The sequence below is a fragment of the Suillus discolor genome, assembly GCF_016758755.1.
Source record: "Suillus discolor strain FC423 chromosome Unknown F5147scaffold_6, whole genome shotgun sequence".
Classification (NCBI taxonomy): Eukaryota; Fungi; Basidiomycota; class Agaricomycetes; order Boletales; family Suillaceae; genus Suillus; species Suillus discolor.
In genome coordinates, this window is record NW_024541253.1 from 976,484 (window position 1) to 995,693 (window position 19,210).

General features: G+C 46.0%; 9 protein-coding genes across 9 annotated transcripts; 4 read left to right on the top strand and 5 right to left on the bottom strand.

The window, feature by feature from the left end:
* Positions 1–115: 115 nt before the first annotated feature.
* On the top strand, positions 116–1,342 carry F5147DRAFT_674041 (Shr3 amino acid permease chaperone). The gene is made up of 4 exons (XM_041435805.1): positions 116–319; positions 383–607; positions 664–711; positions 764–1,342. The coding sequence occupies exons 1-4, from the start codon at positions 271–273 to the stop codon at positions 1,027–1,029; spliced, it is 588 nt and encodes a 195-aa protein (XP_041297804.1). The 5' UTR covers positions 116–270; the 3' UTR covers positions 1,030–1,342.
* On the bottom strand, positions 1,343–3,772 carry F5147DRAFT_674043 (LETM1-like protein-domain-containing protein). Its single transcript, XM_041435806.1, has 7 exons — positions 3,249–3,772; positions 3,048–3,191; positions 2,382–2,996; positions 2,135–2,329; positions 1,924–2,082; positions 1,586–1,874; positions 1,343–1,536 (listed from the first exon to the last, which is right to left on the bottom strand). Exons 1-7 carry the CDS (start codon positions 3,687–3,689, stop codon positions 1,442–1,444), a joined length of 1,938 nt encoding a protein of 645 aa, XP_041297805.1. The 5' UTR covers positions 3,690–3,772; the 3' UTR covers positions 1,343–1,441.
* A 633-nt stretch (positions 3,773–4,405) lies between these two features.
* F5147DRAFT_743279 (uncharacterized protein) lies at positions 4,406–5,656 on the bottom strand (the record flags this gene model as incomplete). Its single annotated transcript, XM_041439592.1, has 4 exons — positions 4,406–4,505; positions 4,597–5,028; positions 5,166–5,427; positions 5,494–5,656. 4 exons carry the CDS (start codon positions 5,654–5,656, stop codon positions 4,406–4,408), a joined length of 957 nt encoding a protein of 318 aa, XP_041297806.1.
* Positions 5,657–5,799: 143 nt separating this feature from the next.
* F5147DRAFT_353451 (uncharacterized protein) lies at positions 5,800–6,510 on the bottom strand. The gene is made up of 3 exons (XM_041429355.1): positions 6,487–6,510; positions 6,255–6,428; positions 5,800–6,202 (listed from the first exon to the last, which is right to left on the bottom strand). Exons 2-3 carry the CDS (start codon positions 6,384–6,386, stop codon positions 5,846–5,848), a joined length of 489 nt encoding a protein of 162 aa, XP_041297807.1. The 5' UTR covers positions 6,387–6,428; positions 6,487–6,510; the 3' UTR covers positions 5,800–5,845.
* Positions 6,511–7,618: 1,108 nt separating this feature from the next.
* F5147DRAFT_649150 (uncharacterized protein) lies at positions 7,619–8,927 on the top strand (the record flags this gene model as incomplete). Its single annotated transcript, XM_041433321.1, has 2 exons — positions 7,619–7,859; positions 7,912–8,927. The coding sequence occupies 2 exons, from the start codon at positions 7,619–7,621 to the stop codon at positions 8,925–8,927; spliced, it is 1,257 nt and encodes a 418-aa protein (XP_041297808.1).
* Positions 8,928–9,748: 821 nt separating this feature from the next.
* F5147DRAFT_568203 (Endonuclease/exonuclease/phosphatase) lies at positions 9,749–11,086 on the top strand (the record flags this gene model as incomplete). Its single annotated transcript, XM_041430890.1, has 1 exon — positions 9,749–11,086. One exon carries the CDS (start codon positions 9,749–9,751, stop codon positions 11,084–11,086), a length of 1,338 nt encoding a protein of 445 aa, XP_041297809.1.
* Positions 11,087–13,142: 2,056 nt separating this feature from the next.
* F5147DRAFT_568212 (ribonuclease H-like protein) lies at positions 13,143–14,612 on the top strand (the record flags this gene model as incomplete). The annotated part of the gene is made up of 1 exon (XM_041430891.1): positions 13,143–14,612. The coding sequence occupies one exon, from the start codon at positions 13,143–13,145 to the stop codon at positions 14,610–14,612; it is 1,470 nt and encodes a 489-aa protein (XP_041297810.1).
* Positions 14,613–15,259: 647 nt separating this feature from the next.
* On the bottom strand, positions 15,260–15,616 carry F5147DRAFT_568276 (uncharacterized protein; the record flags this gene model as incomplete). Its single annotated transcript, XM_041430897.1, has 1 exon — positions 15,260–15,616. A coding segment is annotated over one exon (357 nt), but the record flags the coding sequence as incomplete, so codon positions are not given.
* Positions 15,617–17,073: 1,457 nt separating this feature from the next.
* F5147DRAFT_769074 (uncharacterized protein) lies at positions 17,074–17,873 on the bottom strand (the record flags this gene model as incomplete). The annotated part of the gene is made up of 4 exons (XM_041441016.1): positions 17,074–17,324; positions 17,454–17,546; positions 17,604–17,727; positions 17,784–17,873. 4 exons carry the CDS (start codon positions 17,871–17,873, stop codon positions 17,074–17,076), a joined length of 558 nt encoding a protein of 185 aa, XP_041297812.1.
* Positions 17,874–19,210: the final 1,337 nt, after the last annotated feature.

Genomic DNA, 19,210 nt, shown 5'->3' on the forward strand with positions numbered 1-19,210 from the left:
ATAACTATTCCAGATAGTACGTCTGCATGAGGAGAGCATCACCCCAACCCAGCGAGCAGTGAGCGTCATAGGCTTGAAAGTCGATACTACTGATCCGGAGAAAACCAAGTCTAGACATCGCAGATCGGATGACGCTCAATTGCTTCCGACGCAGTCGGCCCTCGAGATCGGGTTACTTACCAAATATTCAAAGTGACTCCACAGCGACGGTCATTCAACAAAGTTCATTACGACCAGTTGCTTCCAAGCATCGCTGGACAAACTCGCAGGATGGGTGTACGAGCTGGTGTTGTCGTTTCCATAACCTCCTTCTTACTCGGTCAGTTTATTTTTTTTACGACTTCCTCGGCATCGACGTGTCGTGTTAACACCTACCTTTCAGGTTCACTCTTTACTCATTGGATTGCAGACTCTCTGACTCTGTGGAAGTCACCAGTAACTGACGAGCATTTGTGGACCGCGGCTCTTTACTACTCGATACTGACCAAAGGTCCCGTGCAAATCCTCTACGTTCTCTTTGGCATCATTATACTTGGCGGAACAACCATCTTTTGGAGTTTCAATGATTTGGAAGCGGGCAACTTGATGTTTGACGGAGGGAGCATATGTATGTGTTCTGCTCAAGTTCTCCATAGAACGTTTGTCACTTATTCTATTTCTTAGTCCTCTACGGCGTTGCTGTCATCATGTATGCGTACTCCGTCATTCCCAGTCAGTCGAATCATAAAACTATGAGTTGCGATACTAAAGATATTCATCCCAGATCTCATGGATAAGTTCACAGCAATCCCGCCCTACCATATGAAGGACGCGTTTCCACGTTTGCTAAGAACACCTACTCTTGACCTCGCGTCAAACCACCTCGTTTGCAGCGTAGCGTTGACAGGTGTCCTGATACTTCAGGCTGGTCGGTGGTGGGCTGAACTATCCGACGGTGATGACGACGAAGACTATCTCTCTGAAAAAGTTGAAGACAGTAACGCTGTTGAGGAGCCAAAGTCAATAACTCCCCTCGTAACAACCGCATGATGAAAGCCACCTTTCCGCACATTATCTTCATGCAAGACTGCTTCCCAGTTATCCACACCTCTAGCACTCGTGCGTGCTCAAATTTCAATCCACTGTTGGAGAGTCTGGCCCCATCTAATACCCTTCACGATCATCGCACATGGCATATCTTGGTTCCCAGGTCGTCACATCTTCGTGCGGCAACAATGCTTCCATTGCGCACTGGACGAGTACTATTTACAAGTCGTTAATGATATATCATATAAACACGATGACCGCAAAGACTTGAATAATGACGATATTTTGGAGATTCCAGAACGATCCACACGATCCACCCGCTTTTGCTGGCCGAAGCCTCAGTACTAAGTTCTTATGGTACGTATGGATAATAGAGTTGTGCTCTAGTCTATGTGTAAAATGTTTGAACGAGCCTTTACTCCTGGACGATGTCCTCCTTCCTCGGTCTCGAGTCCTTGATTTCTTTGCCTTGACCTATTAACGTTTGGGCTTCATCATCGATCTCGATACCTAGCCTCACGATTAGATCATGTCCCCAATATATGACCAGGTTGCTCACCAAGGCCCTCTTCCTTTACAAGACCAAGTACGTGCTCCAGCTCCACAAACCCATCTTTGTCGACATCTAGCTTTTGGATCACTGCTTGTCCAACTACGTCGTCAGGCTTGTGCTTGATCACAGCGAGTGCCTTTTCCAAGTCCTTTACAGGTATGCGTCCTTGTGGATCTGCAGAGAACATTTGCAAGGAATTACCAACACGTGAATCGTATTCTTGCAATTGAGTGTCGATTTTTGTGAGCATTGTCCGGATACGTTTTGTTAGCGCCCCTGAAGGTGACTTGGGATCCTGAGTGAGATAATTAGTATGGAAATTGCAACAAAATTCAAAATACTACCTCTTCCGCCTGAAGGTTCTCCTCCATGAGGGCGCGAAGCTCATCACGTTCTTTCAGGACGCTAGACTGTGCTGACAAAATCGACAACGCTTCGCCAAGCTCCTTCAGTTGCTCGGTGGTCATACGAGCATTCTCCTCTTCGAACCGTTCCGGATGAAGCTGCACCATGTAAATTAAAACATAGAAGCTAGGGTTTGAGGGTCAAACTCACCTCAGTGTCAGGCAGAAGAGATTGTGCGGTGCGTGCTTCTGACTCATCGGCCTCACGCTTGGCGCGGCGCGCATCTTCTTCCTTTTGTTCCTGCTCCTCTTCATCTTCAATGAGCTCCTCTTGCTGTTGTAGAACTTCGAGCTTCTGTTTGTAGCTAGCGCTGTCCGAGTCAACCTCTAGTTCAGCCTCATTTAGCTGAGAGCGGACAGCGTCAATGATGAAGAGGAGAGTAAAAGGGAGTACGAACCAAGTTATCTGGCAATCCGCTCAGGACACTTTCAAGGCTCTTAATGACAGTTGTTTTTCCATCTTCATCTTCACCAGGCTTGCGGTCGAAATGAAATGCTCGCCCAAGAATCAACAGTACACCAGAAACACGATTATGAAGATGCAGGTGAATCCACGTAGTCAACTCGTCCCGGAGTCGTGCAGGAGAAACACCAGTGGTACGAATACCACGCGACTGGCATGCAGCTTGCAACTCCGAAGTCGACAACTCATCGACACCTTCTGAGTAAATGACTTGATCGTCTCGGCGAAGATTCATGAGACGGGAACGAATGGCACCCCGAAGGAAATTGTCTGTGCCGAATGCATTGACGCCCATGTATCGACACATTGAAACGAGTTGCGGCCGAGACAAGTTATCAAGAGTAAGGTCATCGTCAAAGAGCTTAGCAACATTGATAATATCCGTTGCAGAGGGTGACTCTCCAGTGGAACGGACCCTCCTGAAAAACTCTTCGAAGGCGTCCGAGCCTACTATGTGGGCATTTGCCTTTAAGCCAGACTCTCGCAACGTTTCCTGGAGGAACTTTGCCATTTCAAGTCTCACTCGGAGGAGCTTTCGTTGTTTCTCTTCCTACTTGTGTATTAGCCAAGCGAAAGGAGAAAATACGTCATAATGCCTTACAGCAGCAAATTTGTCTTCAAAAGTCGAGGGAAGCATATTGGGGAATAGTTTCAAAGCAACAGGAAGTAGGAGCTCCATGAATGGCACAATGATGAAAACAGCGAAGGGTACGAGTCGAAGCAAGTCCTGGGTCGTACGCTTTAGCTAGATACCAATTACCATAAACTTAGCCGTCAGCGGTGTCAGAGATAATATGCTCGCCTGTCGCCGTTCTCTTCGGGTCAAGCTTTCTCCATGAAGAATCTTCCACTGCAGTCTGGCGGAGATCCTGACTTCCGAAACAAGTAGCTTCGAGCCATGCCAATAGTGCGCCGCTTCGTGTTTCACTTTTTTCCAAGCCCGAGTCATGAACGGTGCGTCAGAGGCAGGATCCTTAGGTGCAGGGGATGCGGCCTTTGGTTCAAGAGTGGATGAATCGTCGGTGACAATTTTAGTCGTAGCATCACGGCTTGCAGGAGCAGACGAAGAAGTTGATGTGCTCTGGGAGCGGTGCAAAATAAGAGCATAAGTTACGGAGTGCGGTGAGACAATGCGAGTACGTGGACCCAGAGAAAAGTAACGAGTGGTTCGTGCTTCGATGAGTTGACGGCTATAACACCGCACAAAGGCAGCTTGCTGGGTGCGCGGTAGCCATACTGACATGGACGTTAAGAGAAAAATTGAAGAGTTCTAGCTGACTAGATTACTGGTCAACCATAAAATTCGCGGAATAGCACCAAATTACAGCTGTTTTCAAAATTATGCGGAATCGCAAATCGTTTGTAACTGCGTCTCGGATATGCCCGGGCTAGGACCCCGAAAGTGTTTGAGTCTTAGCGCTAAGTCATTGTACATAGACTTCGAGTACACCATACCGCTGCGCACTGTTTCAACAGATCTGAAAGCTCGCATCCCGATCTTACACCAACATGGACGCTCAGTCCGAAACATCTGCTATTTACTTGGTGTCAAAAAGACATTCGTATACAAAGTTATCTGGTTATACAAGCACTTCCCAGCTAGTTCGGTCCACGGCAGCACTACACGGTAGCGGTACTGCGAAGCGCCAATCCCCGACTTCAATGGGCAATCCGCGCCAGGACAAATTTGATTTCCACGATGGGGTCACAGCCACCAGTGTGCTTTGAGCATGATACATTATGTCATGATGAAGAACATGGCATTGGGACCGCCACAATGCTCGTAGAGCATAATCTCAAAGGCAAACCTTCTTATTTCGACATATATAATGGCTTTTTCGGCAATTGTCTTCTTTGATTCTGTACCCCCTTCCGGGCAATTTCTACTTTATACCACCATAGGGGAATACAGAGCAGTAGCATTACTGCCGGGTCAATAGCTTCCATGTCCCACTGACGCTACAAATCACTTTGTGAATCTTGATTCATTGGCTCAGTCCCAATTGTCATTGAGAGAGTTGTCTTGAATTTCTCGCAGTCACCCGGTGCACTAAACAGACTGGTATTATGTAAGCAAATTGGACTTTTGGTGATATAATGAATTATGACTCGTTATCGACAATTCTACATGGCGGCGCTTTGGAGACGACTTCCGATCATCATGATCAGGATCAAATATCAACTTTAGCATCTCCAAGTCATGCTCCGTCGTAATCTTGTTCCCATCCCGCGCATCATTAGGACGTCGAATATCCTTCCAATTAACACGTATTGGATAGTGGGTATTGTGCTCCAGTCCAGCCCAATCGAAGTCGAGCAGCATGAAGTCTTTTGGGTTTTTTACAATAAAATTGGCATCCTGAAGGTCGCCATGAACGTAGCCGGCTGCGTGTAAGTCCTGGATGAGAGAGGTGATGTCATCCTTCAGCGGCTGGCGGTCCACAACAGCCATCTCACTGAGCTGTCGATATGAGCCAGGCTGTTGTGGGAAGTTGTCATGATCAATATCAAGGGCATCCATAACCACCATATTCCAGCCGCCGGGTAAAGTGATTATAGGCGATAAGTTTGGGAGTGCGCCCCTTGCCGACACAGAATGCGTGGGCCCCAGGGGAATAGTGCTGGACAAACTTGATACATATCTTGCTCCCAGCCGCATCAGCCGACAGTTTCCCCGAAGAAGATAAGTCGATCCCTGAGGATCTGAGTCTCATCATACGAGAATTCTTGGATGCCATTGGTTGAGGTTGAATTGATATAACTCCGAGGATAAGGATATCCTGGAGATTGATTTTTGGATTCGACAGTCGGAATATGACAGGAGTACAGATCTGTGAGTTTCTCGATGGCGATTTTGAGAGCCCCCAAAGCACGAGCCGCCATCAGTTGCAAATGGAGGTCTGTCGAATGCCCAAACAGAGGAATGATAGGGACCAGGATATCAGACTGGAGCTTGTGTGTTAAAACAGAGCCTGCAAAGCCTAATGCATGCCCCTAGTTGTGGTCAATAAAGGGTTTTAGCAATAAATCTGATGAAATGAACTAACCGAAGACAATGATATGGATGCATGGAAAGACAGACCAGAGGTTGGCTATCTCACTTTTCGACTCTTTCATAAACTTGCGGTGGTACAACATTGCCTCCAGGAATGGTTCGGCAGTGCCGCTTCCAATCTCGTTCTTCCCCTCCAGTATTACCTGCACAAACATTCCGTCGGAGGACATAAGATGTCCGTCTGTTATACATTGTGTCGCGCCAACCATAGAAGGATTGAGTATGATACCGTACTGGCGGAGCACACATTGAAATGCATTCATCCGCGCGAGCTCATCCTTATAGAAGGAGCACATCGTTTCTGAAAGTTGCCAAACAATGTCGTTATTGTCGTTAGTTGGTTGTCAATTTTGACAATCATCCATGAACTCGGCGAAGATACGCTCGAGAAGAGTGACCAGAACTGGGTCCGAGGCTCTGCGAGGACGATTGCAAAGGTACTCTTGGTTTTCCTGCTTTGGAGAGAATGCGGACGGTCTTGCACCAGTTGACGGAGCACCTGCATCCTTCTTGAGATACGCGAGACATTTTTCAACAATTGGAAAGAGTTGTGCAACGGCAGGACGCTGTACGACGACATGAACACATCCGTCCTCTACTCCATCCGTGAACATTGTGGACAGTTTGGTTGACGGCTTCAACTCCATGGAGTTGCCTCCGATCGTGCGGAGTAAGTGTAGGTCTTCCAAATTTATCTTGACCTTCCAAATGATCAGATTGTCAACATCCAATTGTAGGTGTCAGATCACTTACCTTCCATAGTTCGAGATCGTCCGCGTTAACACGGTCAAGACGTCGCATCTTCGCGTCCTTGATAGCCTTTTGGAGAGCGCTGACACTTTCTGTCAGGTGCAATCTCAATCTCAAATACATGGTGAGGATCATCGCCCAACACAAGGCATTTGAGGTGGAGTGGTCCAGAAGACACTAGGTCAGACTGCAATCAGTAAGGAGGAAAGGGTGGCAATATCGAAAGACAAATCACTGGCAGGTGGGGCCCGGATAACAATATGCAGGTTTTCATCCTCAGGTATTTCAGAGAAAACTTTTTGCAATTTCTTCACGGGTGATAGGGATTCCATTGGTTCAAGTGTAAGATTGTTGAGATTGTACTCGATTGTCTCGTCGACAGGCAGGTCGACCTTCCAAAATATTAGATTATCAGCATCCAATCGTAGGCATCAGATCACTCACCTTCCATAATTTGAGACGGTCAGCATCAACATGATTGAAATAATGTTTCTTCTTGTTTTTGATGACCTCTTTGAGGTGACCAACAGTCTGTGTCTGTGCAATGTCGACTGGGAAAATACAGTTTGAGTCATCACCCAAGGCAATGCAGTTAAGTCTGAGCGGTTCAGACATCTGTATTGTAAACGAAGCTAAAAGGACAAGTTCAGAATTCAGGAGAGAACTGCTGAGGTACAAACAAACATAAGATTACATAAGAGTCCGACAGCGGGGAGACGCGTTTATCATTTAACGTGATATCATTGTATCGGTGGGGGCTTCTTGGACCTGAACTCTCACGTTCGGGTAGGGTGGCACCAAAATCTGGTGCTCCCCGGCGCTGCACGTCCTACATAACATTGTGCTCTCACATTATACGTGATCTCCAAGCATCGTCAACACTGAAAGCCCCCTCAAAGTTGACTAAGACGGCCAGATTGGCTTGGACGGTCTCAATAGCTCCCAAACTACGTAGCAGTACCGATATCCGCCGCACCCCGCGTCTCAATCTATAGCCCTAAGTCTACTTGCGGTAGAGAATCGCCAACATGCTACGAGGACACACCCATCTAATAAACCCAGGGAACCAAGCCTGGCGACACTCACCACGCACTCCATCCCAAATGCCTGCCCTCAAAAACTCGAGGCACGCCACCCGCCCGGATCTCGGACAAAGGAGAAGGTGGAAAACACACCTGGATCAAAGGCGCCTTTATCTATCAAAGACTGGTACGTCATACTACCAATACCTTGAATTCTGCGCCTAACAGCGAACCAACAAAGGGACAAAGCACTGGCCCTCTATTAAAGCCCCCAACCCCAACCATGAATCCACCATCCCTCGCAGATACCACATCACCAGGACCACATCCCACCCTCCGCACACTATGACGAAAGCCACTACTGCTCCAGTCCATCACATGAACACTGACTCACGCGACAACAAACGCACCAGACAACCATCCCAACACTCAGACATGTCCCAATCAGAGGAAGAAGCCCCAAGCTCTAATAAGAAGCCTACCATGGAGAAGAATAGCGCTCCCCAACCTACCCCCCAGCCTACTCCCCAAGTCAATCCATGGCACTACCTTCAAACCGGAGCCATGAGTGCGAACAGCAATATTGGTTAGTGCCAATAACAACGAACCTGCCACCATCCTAACACCACTAACAACAGTTAACGGAGTACTTACTCTTAACAATGGACTCAAGATAACTGCGCCCCCAACCGGCAGCTTCCCATCCCCGCAACTGGGACAGTCTGTCTGGTGCAACGTGACCCTCTCCTTATGGGACAAATGGCCCCAGAAAGAAGGACCCAAAGCCTGGGCGCGAACCTTCAGAGCCCAATATGAAGACAATGCGCAGATGACCAACATCAAAATGCGTAACCTCATTGCGCAAGTTGTCGGAGAAGCGGCTGCCTCATCCCTCCTAATCAGCACTCCCTATGCGGAAGAGGAACTATATGAACGACTCCCTCCTCCATACCACTTCCTGATCTCTGGCATCCCACAAACTGCCATCACAAGGCTGACGGGGCTAAGTGTATGCTCCTCACCGGACATCACCTGCTTCTTCATACCCTACACCCAACCCCTCCCAAACTACATATGCACACTTGAACGATTCACTTATCCAGACTGTGAGGAAAGTAACACTGAAATTGCGGCACTGGTCAAACAAACCATTCGCATGCACCCTGACATATCACACTTCATCCACAATCACATCCCCTCGCCTGATGCTGAGGCTGCCATTAGAACCATCGACTCTATTCGAGTCTCTAGCCTCAACGTTGCGGTCTCATGCACTATCTCACACACAGTATGGAACGTTTATGTCGGATCCCTCCCCAACCTGTCGCTTAAGGACTACTTCGAATGGACCAATCGAATCCGCAACTTGCAATTTGCCTTGGAAGACTACGGAACCGGTCTAGTCCGCTCAGAGGAAAAGCAATTCCTCTGCACAGGATGCAAGTCCTATGACCACCCAACAGGCCTTTGCCCATTCCCAAAAATCATAGGGTGGTTCGGCCCCTCATCCAGCACTAACAATGACATGTCCAATGCCTCCCTGGACAACAGGACACACAACGCGCACAACCCCAGAGGGAACTACGCCAGAGGCGGGAGAGGAATGGTTAACAGAGGAAGAGGCCGCAGAAAGAGAGGAAGAGGACTCAACTAGTGACCTCCCTGACCTACTGCAATGTAAATACCGCTGATGCGCGCACAATGTACAACAAACTGTTAAATGATCAATGTATCATGCCTATGACAACTCTTCGGGTGAGGACGATGAGCACTTGATAACTGAGACAAGAATCAAGGTCACAATAAAAGGCAATGTCCATTGGAGCCCAAATTTACTATGCTTGCGATAGGAAAGCTCCGGACACTGATTAAACAAACGGCGACCTATTTAGGTCTGGGACGTGCCGTGCCGAGAGGCTGAAGTCATGGACAGCAGTGGCTATCGCCCTCATCGAAGTCATGCGCCCCCTATGACATAGTTCCCCCCTCACAGACGTGGATAGTCTGTGCTGTCTGGAAGCATGGTTGAGGCTCCAGGCAGTATACTCAACCACTAACTACACAATATTACCCCCCCACAACATGGTAGAAATAAATGGCAATGGTTACAGGTCCCATGATCCCCGAGGAGACCGTGCTTTGCCCGTCAGCCGTGTCCCCGATGAAGGGTCTGTGGGTTATGGTGACGGGCACCGGGATACTGACTTTCTCACAGCAGATGGCCACCAGCCTATTGAGCACCCCGCTCGCACAAAAGACACACTAAATGTCGAGGCAATACCAGCCGAAGTACACGGTACTCCTAACCTTGTAGCACAAGGTGCCTCCCAAATGAGGCCTGACCGAGAGGGATCCACAATGCCAAGCCGACAGACCCAAGCAAGACACAATCCACCTCAATCCAGCCTAAGAGTCAGCACCAACAAAGAAAGTAAGAAAACGATAAGAGCAAACATCAAAGTTGCATCTCTGAATATGAGAGGAAGATGGCACAATGGAATAGACAAATGGAACCACATCAACCAAGTCATAAGAGATAAAAAGATTGGGATTATGGCCATCCAAGAAACACACCTGTCGAAGGAGGAAGAATCCAAGCTAAATGAAACCTTCGGATGTTGGCTAAAAATTGTATCATCCATCGACCCTGAAAACACCAATGCCAAAGGTATAGCAATTGTACTGAACGTACAAATGACAAGGAGTAAGGAAGTAACCTCACTCGAAATTGTCCCAGGAAGAGCATTAATGATACACATACCATGGACCAAAAACACGATATTAACAATCCTAGCAATATATGCGCTGAATGAACCATCAAAAAATCAACTGTTTTGGGATGAATTACGCACCAAACTAGAAGGAAAGCCCAAACCAGATGTGATGCTCGGTGACTTTAACATAGTTGAAGATGCCCTGGACAGACTACCATGTAAACAAGACAATGAGTATGCTACTGAATCATTAGTAAATCTAAAACTAAGCCTAGACTTAAGAGACAGATGGCGTGCAGAAAATCCCAACTCACTTGCATTCACGTTTGCACAATCTCACCGGCAAGGAGGAAGACAATCAAGAATAGACAGGATATACATCAGCGAGGACTTCATGCCCTTCAGCAAAGAATGGCGTATAGAACCATCTGGAATTGCAACTGATCACCAATTAATATCAGCGAGAATATCAGACATACGTATGCCATTTGTAGGCAAAGGCAGGTGGACACTGCCACTATTCATCCTCAAAGACAAAAGAGTACAGAATGAAATAGTTAAGATGGGACGAGCCCTGCAAAAAGACATAATAAGCTCTCAGTCTAACCGATCAGAGTTTAACAACCCCCAAATAATATTCAAAATGTTCAAAGACAAAGTAATTCACCTATGCAGAGATACAGCGAGGAAATCTATCCCGATAATTCAAAACCGTATCAATACCTTGAAAACCCAACTCAAAACATGCCTAAACGACCATAATCTCCCCGAAGACAAACAACAATTTGTTGGAATAGAACTGCAAGAGAAAATCAGTAACCTAGAAAGGAAACACCACGAAAACATAAGGGACAACTTAGCAGTAAAAATGAGAATCAAGTGTGAATCACCTGTAAGCAAACTGTGGTCAAGATCTGGGAAAGACATTAAGCCCAGAGACACGATTGTCGAGTTGAAAACAATAGACTCACCGGCAGAAGCCCCCATCTACGAATCACGGTCAGATAAGATGGCTCAAATTGCAAGAAACCATCACAATAACCTACAAAACGAAGACCTAGCACCAGAAGAAGACGTGCCGCCACGGAAACAGTTATGAGCACAATCAATAGACAGCTATCTGAAGAAGAAAGAAATATACTCAAAAACCCCTTGACAAAAGAAAACATCGAGGAAGTACTAAAGTTGCTACCAAACGGTAAAGCTGCAGGAATAGATGGCCTCCCATATGAATTCTGGAAATGGCTAGATGAGACCTCCAGATCACTCCCTAAAGAGAAAGATGAGGAAAACGAACCCTTTGACCTATTACAATGCATGACCAATGTCTACAATGACATTGAGACCTTTGGAGTCGCAAAGAGTCCAACTTCTCCGAGGGATGGATGTGCCCCCTCTACAAAAAGAACGATAGGTGGGAAATAGCGAACTACTGCCCTATAACGCTCCTAAACAGTGACTATAAAATATTTACCAAAACATTAGCCCTAAAATTAGCACGTACTGCACCATCAGTCATACACGAAAATCAAGCTGGGTTTGTACCAGGAAGGAGTATAACAGACCAAATACGATTGACTCAACTGATAATTAACTTTGCCGAAGCGGAAGAGAAGGAAGGAGCTATCGTGGCATTAGACCAAGAAAAAGCATATGACAAAATAACACACCCATACCTCTGGAAAGTACTAGAGCGCTTCAACTTCCCAGACCAATTTATCAATACAGTCAAATCCCTATGTGAAGAAGCAGAAACGGCTGTTATGATCAACGGCGAACTGAGTGATAAGTTCAAAGTTACCAGGGGGGTCCGACAAGGAGACCCACTTTCATGCCTCCTATTCGACCTAGCAATAGAACCATTAGCAGAAATGCTCCGACAATCAGACCTTAAGGGCTACCAAGCACCCGGCATGACTTACAGAATAATCGTAACAATGTTCGCGGATGACACCACCATATACCTAACAGAAGAAGGCGACTTCGCACTATTAAATAACATCCTAACATGCTGGTGCAACGCATCAGGCGCAAAATTCAACAAATCAAAAACTGAAATCATACCTATAGGCACCAAGACATTCCACCAAAACTTCCAAACAACGAGGTTACTCAACAAAGAGGGTGCTCCTATCCCTATCAATATCAACATCGCTAAAGATGGTTCAGCAGTGAGAATTCTCGGAGCATGGATGGGAAATGACACCAATGAACATACAATATGGTTGCCAACATTAGAGAAAATCGATGCATGCCTAAAAAGGTGGGATAAGAGTCACCCAACCGTCGAAGGATGAAAGACTATAATTCAACGTACTATAGGCAGCATGACCCAGTACTTAACTGTTGCCCAAGGAATGCCTAAGGAGGTTGAAAAATCGCTCTCAGCAAAAGCGAGAGACTTTGCCTGGGACAATAAAGGGAAGACCCCAATTAGTACCAAAATCTTGTGCAGACCAATAGAGGAAGGCGGTAAAAACATGCTTAACCTAACTCACCGAAACGACGCTATCAAACTGATGTGGCTCAAAGGCCTTCTCAAACCAGCCCACGAATGCCCACCTTGGGCCTTCTTCGCCAATGCTCTGATAGGAAAAAACGCGAAACCAACTCCATCTGTCTGCAACAATGCAAAAGTCAGTATCTTCCTCCAAACATGGAAACCACTAACCAGGAAACTTCCACCATCAATACAACGAATGCTCAAAGCCGCGAAGACCTACCATGTGAAGTGGGATTCATGTCTGATTCCTCCCAACATAGCATGTCAACTACCCATCTGGTTCCACCTTGGTGCAAGCCCAGAACTCAACAAACTGAACAACTACTACTACGCGAACTGCCTGAGAGACAAACATAAAATAGTCACAGTGGAAGACCTGGAAAAAGCGACTCAGCAAACACCACAGGATCACAAGAACCGAAAAGAATGTGAATGCTCAGCATGCTCCTCTGACCGCACAAAGTATAAATGCACCAAACCCTTCAGGTGCCACAAGACGGCCACCAAAATCCTGACATGCATCCTCCCCAAATGGTCCACAAATACCGAAATCTTCAAAAAAGTACTAGACCTGACCCCAGAACAACATGAAGCCAACGAGAAAGCACTTAAAGAGAAAGGAAATGTACTCTTCGACCCGGCACTGCCCACAATGACCACAATTGAAGACGGGTTCCGGGCCTTCACAAGCCCAATACACTCCACAGTGCCTGCACATCAATCACGAGCGCAAAACAATGAGGCAGATACCGAAAAAACATTAGTAACCATTGGTGGAACCTACCAAATCAACAACAACGGAGAACCAGTAGCAACCGGTGCGGCGTGGTATGGACCAGACGACGACAGGAATATAGCCTTCCAACTACCCAATGACCTAGCAACACCCGAAGCCGGCGAACTAGCAGCAATCCTAGAAACAGCCAGGACTGCCCCAAAAAACGCGAGAATGGAATTATCCATTAAAACCTTGAAGATAATCAAACTTCTAACCAAAGACGCACCGAGACTAGAACAATTGGGCTGGATCCAAGCCCCTAATGCCAAACTCATCAAAGCGATCATGGCAGAACTTCATGAAAGAAGCGCCACCACAACCTTACAAGCATGGGGAACGAACACACCTAAACGCAATATAGATGAAACTGAACATCTAATAAGCAATAATACGGAAAACCCTAAAACATATAACATACACACCAAGGTGAAAGACGAATTCAACACCTCCGGACTGCTAATGTCACGAGGCACACAGCGCCTATTCTACAAAGGAATCGGCAGAATCAATCATGGATATCACAAGAGACGTCTTACCAGGATGGCCCTAGCTATGACACATCACACTGTAAGAGAAATAAGCCTGGAAACCCCCTCGGAAGCACAAATCTGGAAATCAATAAGGAATAAGGACATACCCAGAGGCATTCGCGGATTCCTATGGAAGAACCTCCACGGAGCATACCGCTTAGGCGAGTTCTGGCAGAACATACCAAACTACGAGCACAGAGGGACATGTAGACTCTGTGGAGGCATCGAATCAATGGAACATATCCTAGTAGAATGTGAAGACTCACCTGCGAGGAAGCTGATCTGGGAGCTAGCAGAAAAACTCTGGTGTCGGCGCGAGGATGCATGGCCCAACATAAGATTTGGAACGATCCTAGGCTGCAATCTAGCACACTTCACGGACACCAAAAAGAAAAGATTAGAAGGAAAATCTAGATTATTCTCAATCCTGACTTACGAATCAGCCCATCTGATCTGGAAACTAAGGTGCGAACGAGTTATTAAGTTCAACAATGAAGAGGACAAGTTCCACTCCAAAAACAAAATCTGTAATAGATGGATCTCCATAATTAATAGAAGACTCAAATATAACAAATTACTGACCAATGCCTCGAGATACGGAGAAAAGGCGCTGAGGGAATCCTTGGTACTCCGCACCTGGAGTGGGGTCCTACTGGATGAAGACGATTTACCGGATAACTGGATCCGGACAGCAGGGGTTTTAGTGGGTATCAGCGCTTCTCGGAGCGTAATGGGTAGTTTCGGCTACTTGCGAGGTAAGGAGTCCCACACTGCCAAGCATGGCGTGCATAAAGCATTTCCTCTGGGTAACTAACTTATATACTACCTCCCTCATCTTATGGGTGCAATCCCCGTATAACAAACGTGCCTCATGGAGCTGACCTGGTCAGCTGCTACTTGGCAACATCGTTCTACCAAAAAAAAAAAACGTGATATCATTATATCATTCGTGCTTCCACACCTCCCTTGCCAACTACTTCCAACGGTACAACGTCGCATCATTTCGCAATACCTCATATCTCATGTTCATTGTTGGCCTTTCAACCGATAACTAGGACTCAGGTGATTGAACTCGATCATCTTCTTGCTTGGAATACTATCACGTTCCCTTTCACTTTAACTCAGTACTTTTGTCCTTGCCCATGGAATCATTTGGATTTGGTTTCCCCTCTATTCCAAGACTAAACAGTATACTTGCTCTGCAGAGAATGTTGCACGACCTTAATCACCATATCCTGGCATTTCGGACCATGGCCGCAATCACCCTAGCAGATTGGATGTGTAGTCTCAATCACTGCGTCTATCCCTTTGACGGGCCATCTGTGGATCGCAGCTTTTCACGCTGCCAACACAGCTTGCCCTCACTCTGGATCACTGCGCATGACACACTACGTTCTGCTGGTCTGACAGTCCCAACAACTGATCAAGTCTTTCCTCTTGGGAGATGTTGCACTATGACACCTACTGCGTGCATGTAATTTGCGAAAGTTGCCAAACAAAGTCGTTATCACAGACAGTTGGTTGATGATTTTGACAATCATCCACAAACTTGGCGAAGATAGGTTTGAGAAGAGTAATTGGAACAGGGTCCGCAGCTCTGCGAGGACGATTGCAAAGGTACTCTTGCTTGTCCTGCTTTATAGAGAATGCGGATGGTATTGTGCCAGCTGCCGGAGTACCTGCGCTCTTCTTGAGATAAGTGAGTTGTCGATCAACAGCTGGAATGTGTTGTATGATGACGTGAACACATCCGCGCTCTAGTCCATCCGTGAATACTTCGGACAGTTTGGTTAACGGTTTCAACTCCACGCCTTGGTCTCCGATCGTGTCGAGTAAGTGTAGGTCGTTCCAATCGATCTTGACCTTCCAAATGATCAGGTCATCATCATTAGACCGGTATCTATCACTCACTTTCCATAGCTTGAGAGCCTTAGCATCGACACCATCCAATTTATGCTTTTTCTGTTCTTTGATAACCTTTTGGAGGGTGCTGACACTCTCTGTCGGTGCAATCTTGATCTCAAATGCATGGCGAGGATCATCACCCCAGACAATACAGTTAAGTCTGAGGTGGATAGGTCCAAAAGACACTAAGTCAGACAACGATCAGTAAGCAGGAAAGGGTGGCAATATTGAAAGACAACTCACTGGCAGGTAAGACCCAGATAACAATATGCAGATGCTTACACTGAGGAGCATTTTCAAAAATATTGAGCATTTCATCCACAGGTGATAGGGATTCCTTTGTGTCAAGTGTAAGATTGTTAAGATTGTGCTCGATCGTCTCGTCGACAGGCAGGTCGACCTTCTTAAATATCAGATTATCAACATCCAATCATAGGCATTAGATCACTCATCCGCCATAGCTCGAGATGGTCAGCATCAATATGGTCAAATTCTGGCTTTTTCTCGTCTTTGATAACATCTCTAAGGTCACCAACAGTCTGCGTCTGCGCAACGTTGGCTGAGAAAATACGGTAAGGATCATCGCCCAAGACAATACAGTTGAGTTTGTACATCTGACGTTGAGCTTAAGAGTAATAGTGTCTCGAGCAGTGACCACAGTGAGTGCTGCAGTTACAATGCACCAACCAAGCCAAGCAGCCTGTGACGGCAGTGAGGAGCAATGAGCTTTCAGAGATATGCTGCAGTACGATAGGAGAGCTCGTGGTTATTTCTGATTCTTTCTTGTTTCAGATAATGGATGTGGTACCCATGCAGTTTGATCCCTATGCGAGCTTGCGAGCAAATAGATCAAACTAGTGCTTACTAAGCGAGCAAACATGTACGTATGCGTGTCGTCGACATGCGTTGTTCTTGTCTTATTCCTTTCGCATTTGCTTGCAGCATTTTGCTTATTCAAGAACTCTGCGCATATAGTCTTTAGATTAGTTATATATCATCCTCAAATGACTAACGCTCAGACTTCTGGACTCCCTTTAGGAGTCAGGGGTAAAGATACATCGGGCTTGACAGCATTTAGGGCTGTAGGCAGTGTTCTGCCGGTCAATGAATGTTTATCAGAGTTAGCGTACATTCAGCAATACTTTCCCATGGATGCAAGTGAACTGAACCCGTTCAGTGCCAGAAGTCTGGTCTGGATATTATATAATCACTTATGATTGGACGATGGACTTGAAGAAAGAGTGAACGAACATCAAAAGACATTGTAACATATTCCCTTCTACATATCATCTGCTATGACATATTTGCGATTGGTATTCTCGGTACAGTACACAATGTACATTGTATGGTACACGAAATCCATAATAAATCTATTCAGCAAGGACATCATCAACTTGAGGAAACTCCGGATCTTCGATTCCTTCTGCATCTAAGTCGAGAAGCTCGTACAACTCGAGCTCGGCATCTAAACCTCTAATGGCCGTTTTGTAGAAAGATCCCAGCCATTCCTCAGCGCGAGAATAATCAAGCAATTCGCTGATGGCAATGGGAGTGAATGAATCAGTAGTGGGCACTGAGTGCATCATTTCTGTGGCAGAAAAAACTTCCTCTTCATCAACAGCTTGGATGAGGTCTCATGTGAGCTCGCTTATCCCTTGCCTCTCGAAGCTGTGCTGCTCTCATTCGCCGCTTCCTGCCAATGGAACATCCAAGTCATCCACTGTTTCAGTGGACTCTGCTTTCTCATCACAGTACCGGCGCTTAAGCTGCTTCTTGACGACATTGTTTCGTGCGTGCTCTTCGTGAATGTACATCTTGAGTTCTGCGATGAGCGTGAGGGTTTCTGTTGAGAGTCAATTTTGCCATTTTGTGAGAATTGCGCCAAACATGCTAAAAAGACGCTCGCAAGAGGCAGAATTTGGGCAGATAGAGAGAAGGCACTGGGCAATGGAATGAAGTGGTCTGAGTGGTGAACCGGGATGTGATAGTCCTGCCCAAATGTCAATTGGATCAACTGCAGTGCCCTGATGACTATTTTAGCAAATTTTCTTGAAGTATCATTTTCCGGTTGAATACATACCTCCCTCTTGGCGCGAGACAATAGTGCAACCTTGTAGATATCTATATGTGCGAAGTCACGGGAACCACTCAGGTAGTCCTCCAAGTCCATGTAAAGATCAAGTGGTACATCCGAGCCGTAAAAATGCCTCCAAAGACGTCCAAACAGTGATGCAAGTCCTGTGCATTGTCTTCTTAGATAGATGATCTATAGATAAACACCTATAAAACCAAATATCTCCACGGTCAGCAATTCAGACAAATACCAATGACTGATAACATGGTCGTTCGTGGGTGGCTTTCTTATGCTCCTAAAGTACAGTCAGCACAGTAAGTTCAGCACAAGAGTCAGCAATCAACAGTCGATCCAACAATATGGATATGAAACACAGCGATCAGAGACACAGAACACAGTCAGTCAGTGATTGACAAAAAACAACAAAACAACAGGAAACACAGTCACTCTAACAATATAGAGATGACAACAAAAACACAGATACTCTTCCTAACACTTCACACAGCAACAATGATTCGTACACAAACTTAGTGCAGCAAGTTGTGTGGAGTTACGATGAGAGTCCCCCTCAGTTACAAAAACAGGTGAAACTACTGTCAGACCTAGTCAAGCCTCTGTAGCACTCTTAGCCTAATATTGAACCTGCTGTCAAGGAACTCACAATGAGTATTCAAACAGACTCAGGAATAGGCGATCTTGGACTTCAATACCAAGTCCCCTTTCAATAGCTAAAGTCTAACTTGCAATGACTACCCTCAACCAGTATGACACACAGATGTATGAGGTCAGGTGTCACCGTCAACACCTAAAGTCTCCCCACAAGACTATCCTAAGTCTTCAGTGGACAAAAAGAGACAACAGCAAACTTTCTGGGTAAGAATGAGACTGAAACTTTGGTACTTGAGAGAAAGTTGATAGGTCAAGACAATCAACAAAACAAGACCGCTACAACAGAAATACTAACACGATCTCGAAGACAGTTAGCAACAACAATCACAACACACAGAGACAATGATCACAGAGACGGTCAGTACAGTTAGTCACCGACACACCACACACATACACTTGAGACAGAGAGAGAGAAAGAGAGAAAGAAACAGAAACACGAGTTTCAGTCACGAATCTCAGACACAATCTCAGAGAGACAGAGAGAAAAACAAACACACAGACACAGAGAAAATCACAGACAAAGACACAGACAAAGACACAAAAAGAAACAAAGAAATTCAGACAGACAATCAAGAGAAAACAGAAAAAGAAAGGTTAATCTTGCTCGTCGTCAGACACAGTGAGCTCAAGGTATGTGCTAGATGTTCAGCACAGTGAGCTCAGATGAGTGGTGCTGGTTGTTGAGCACAGTGAGCTCCAACCTTTTGCTACACTTGCTGAATGCTGATTCACACTTCACTCACAATTTTATTCTGAGAGTATAA

Coding starts and splice junctions, on each gene's coding strand:
- F5147DRAFT_674041 (XM_041435805.1), top strand. CDS start 271: ATGGGTGTACGAGCTGGTGTTGTCGTTTCCATAACCTCCTTCTTACTC. Junction 320..382: donor CATAACCTCCTTCTTACTCG/GTCAGTTTATTT, acceptor CCTACCTTTCAG/GTTCACTCTTTACTCATTGG. Junction 608..663: donor GTTTGACGGAGGGAGCATAT/GTATGTGTTCTG, acceptor TCTATTTCTTAG/TCCTCTACGGCGTTGCTGTC.
- F5147DRAFT_353451 (XM_041429355.1), bottom strand. CDS start 6,386: ATGATCCTCACCATGTATTTGAGATTGAGATTGCACCTGACAGAAAGT. Junction 6,203..6,254: donor ACGATCTCGAACTATGGAAG/GTAAGTGATCTG, acceptor ATCATTTGGAAG/GTCAAGATAAATTTGGAAGA.
- F5147DRAFT_674043 (XM_041435806.1), bottom strand. CDS start 3,689: ATGTCAGTATGGCTACCGCGCACCCAGCAAGCTGCCTTTGTGCGGTGT. Junction 2,330..2,381: donor GCGGATTGCCAGATAACTTG/GTTCGTACTCCC, acceptor GTCCGCTCTCAG/CTAAATGAGGCTGAACTAGA. Junction 2,083..2,134: donor CTCTTCTGCCTGACACTGAG/GTGAGTTTGACC, acceptor TACATGGTGCAG/CTTCATCCGGAACGGTTCGA.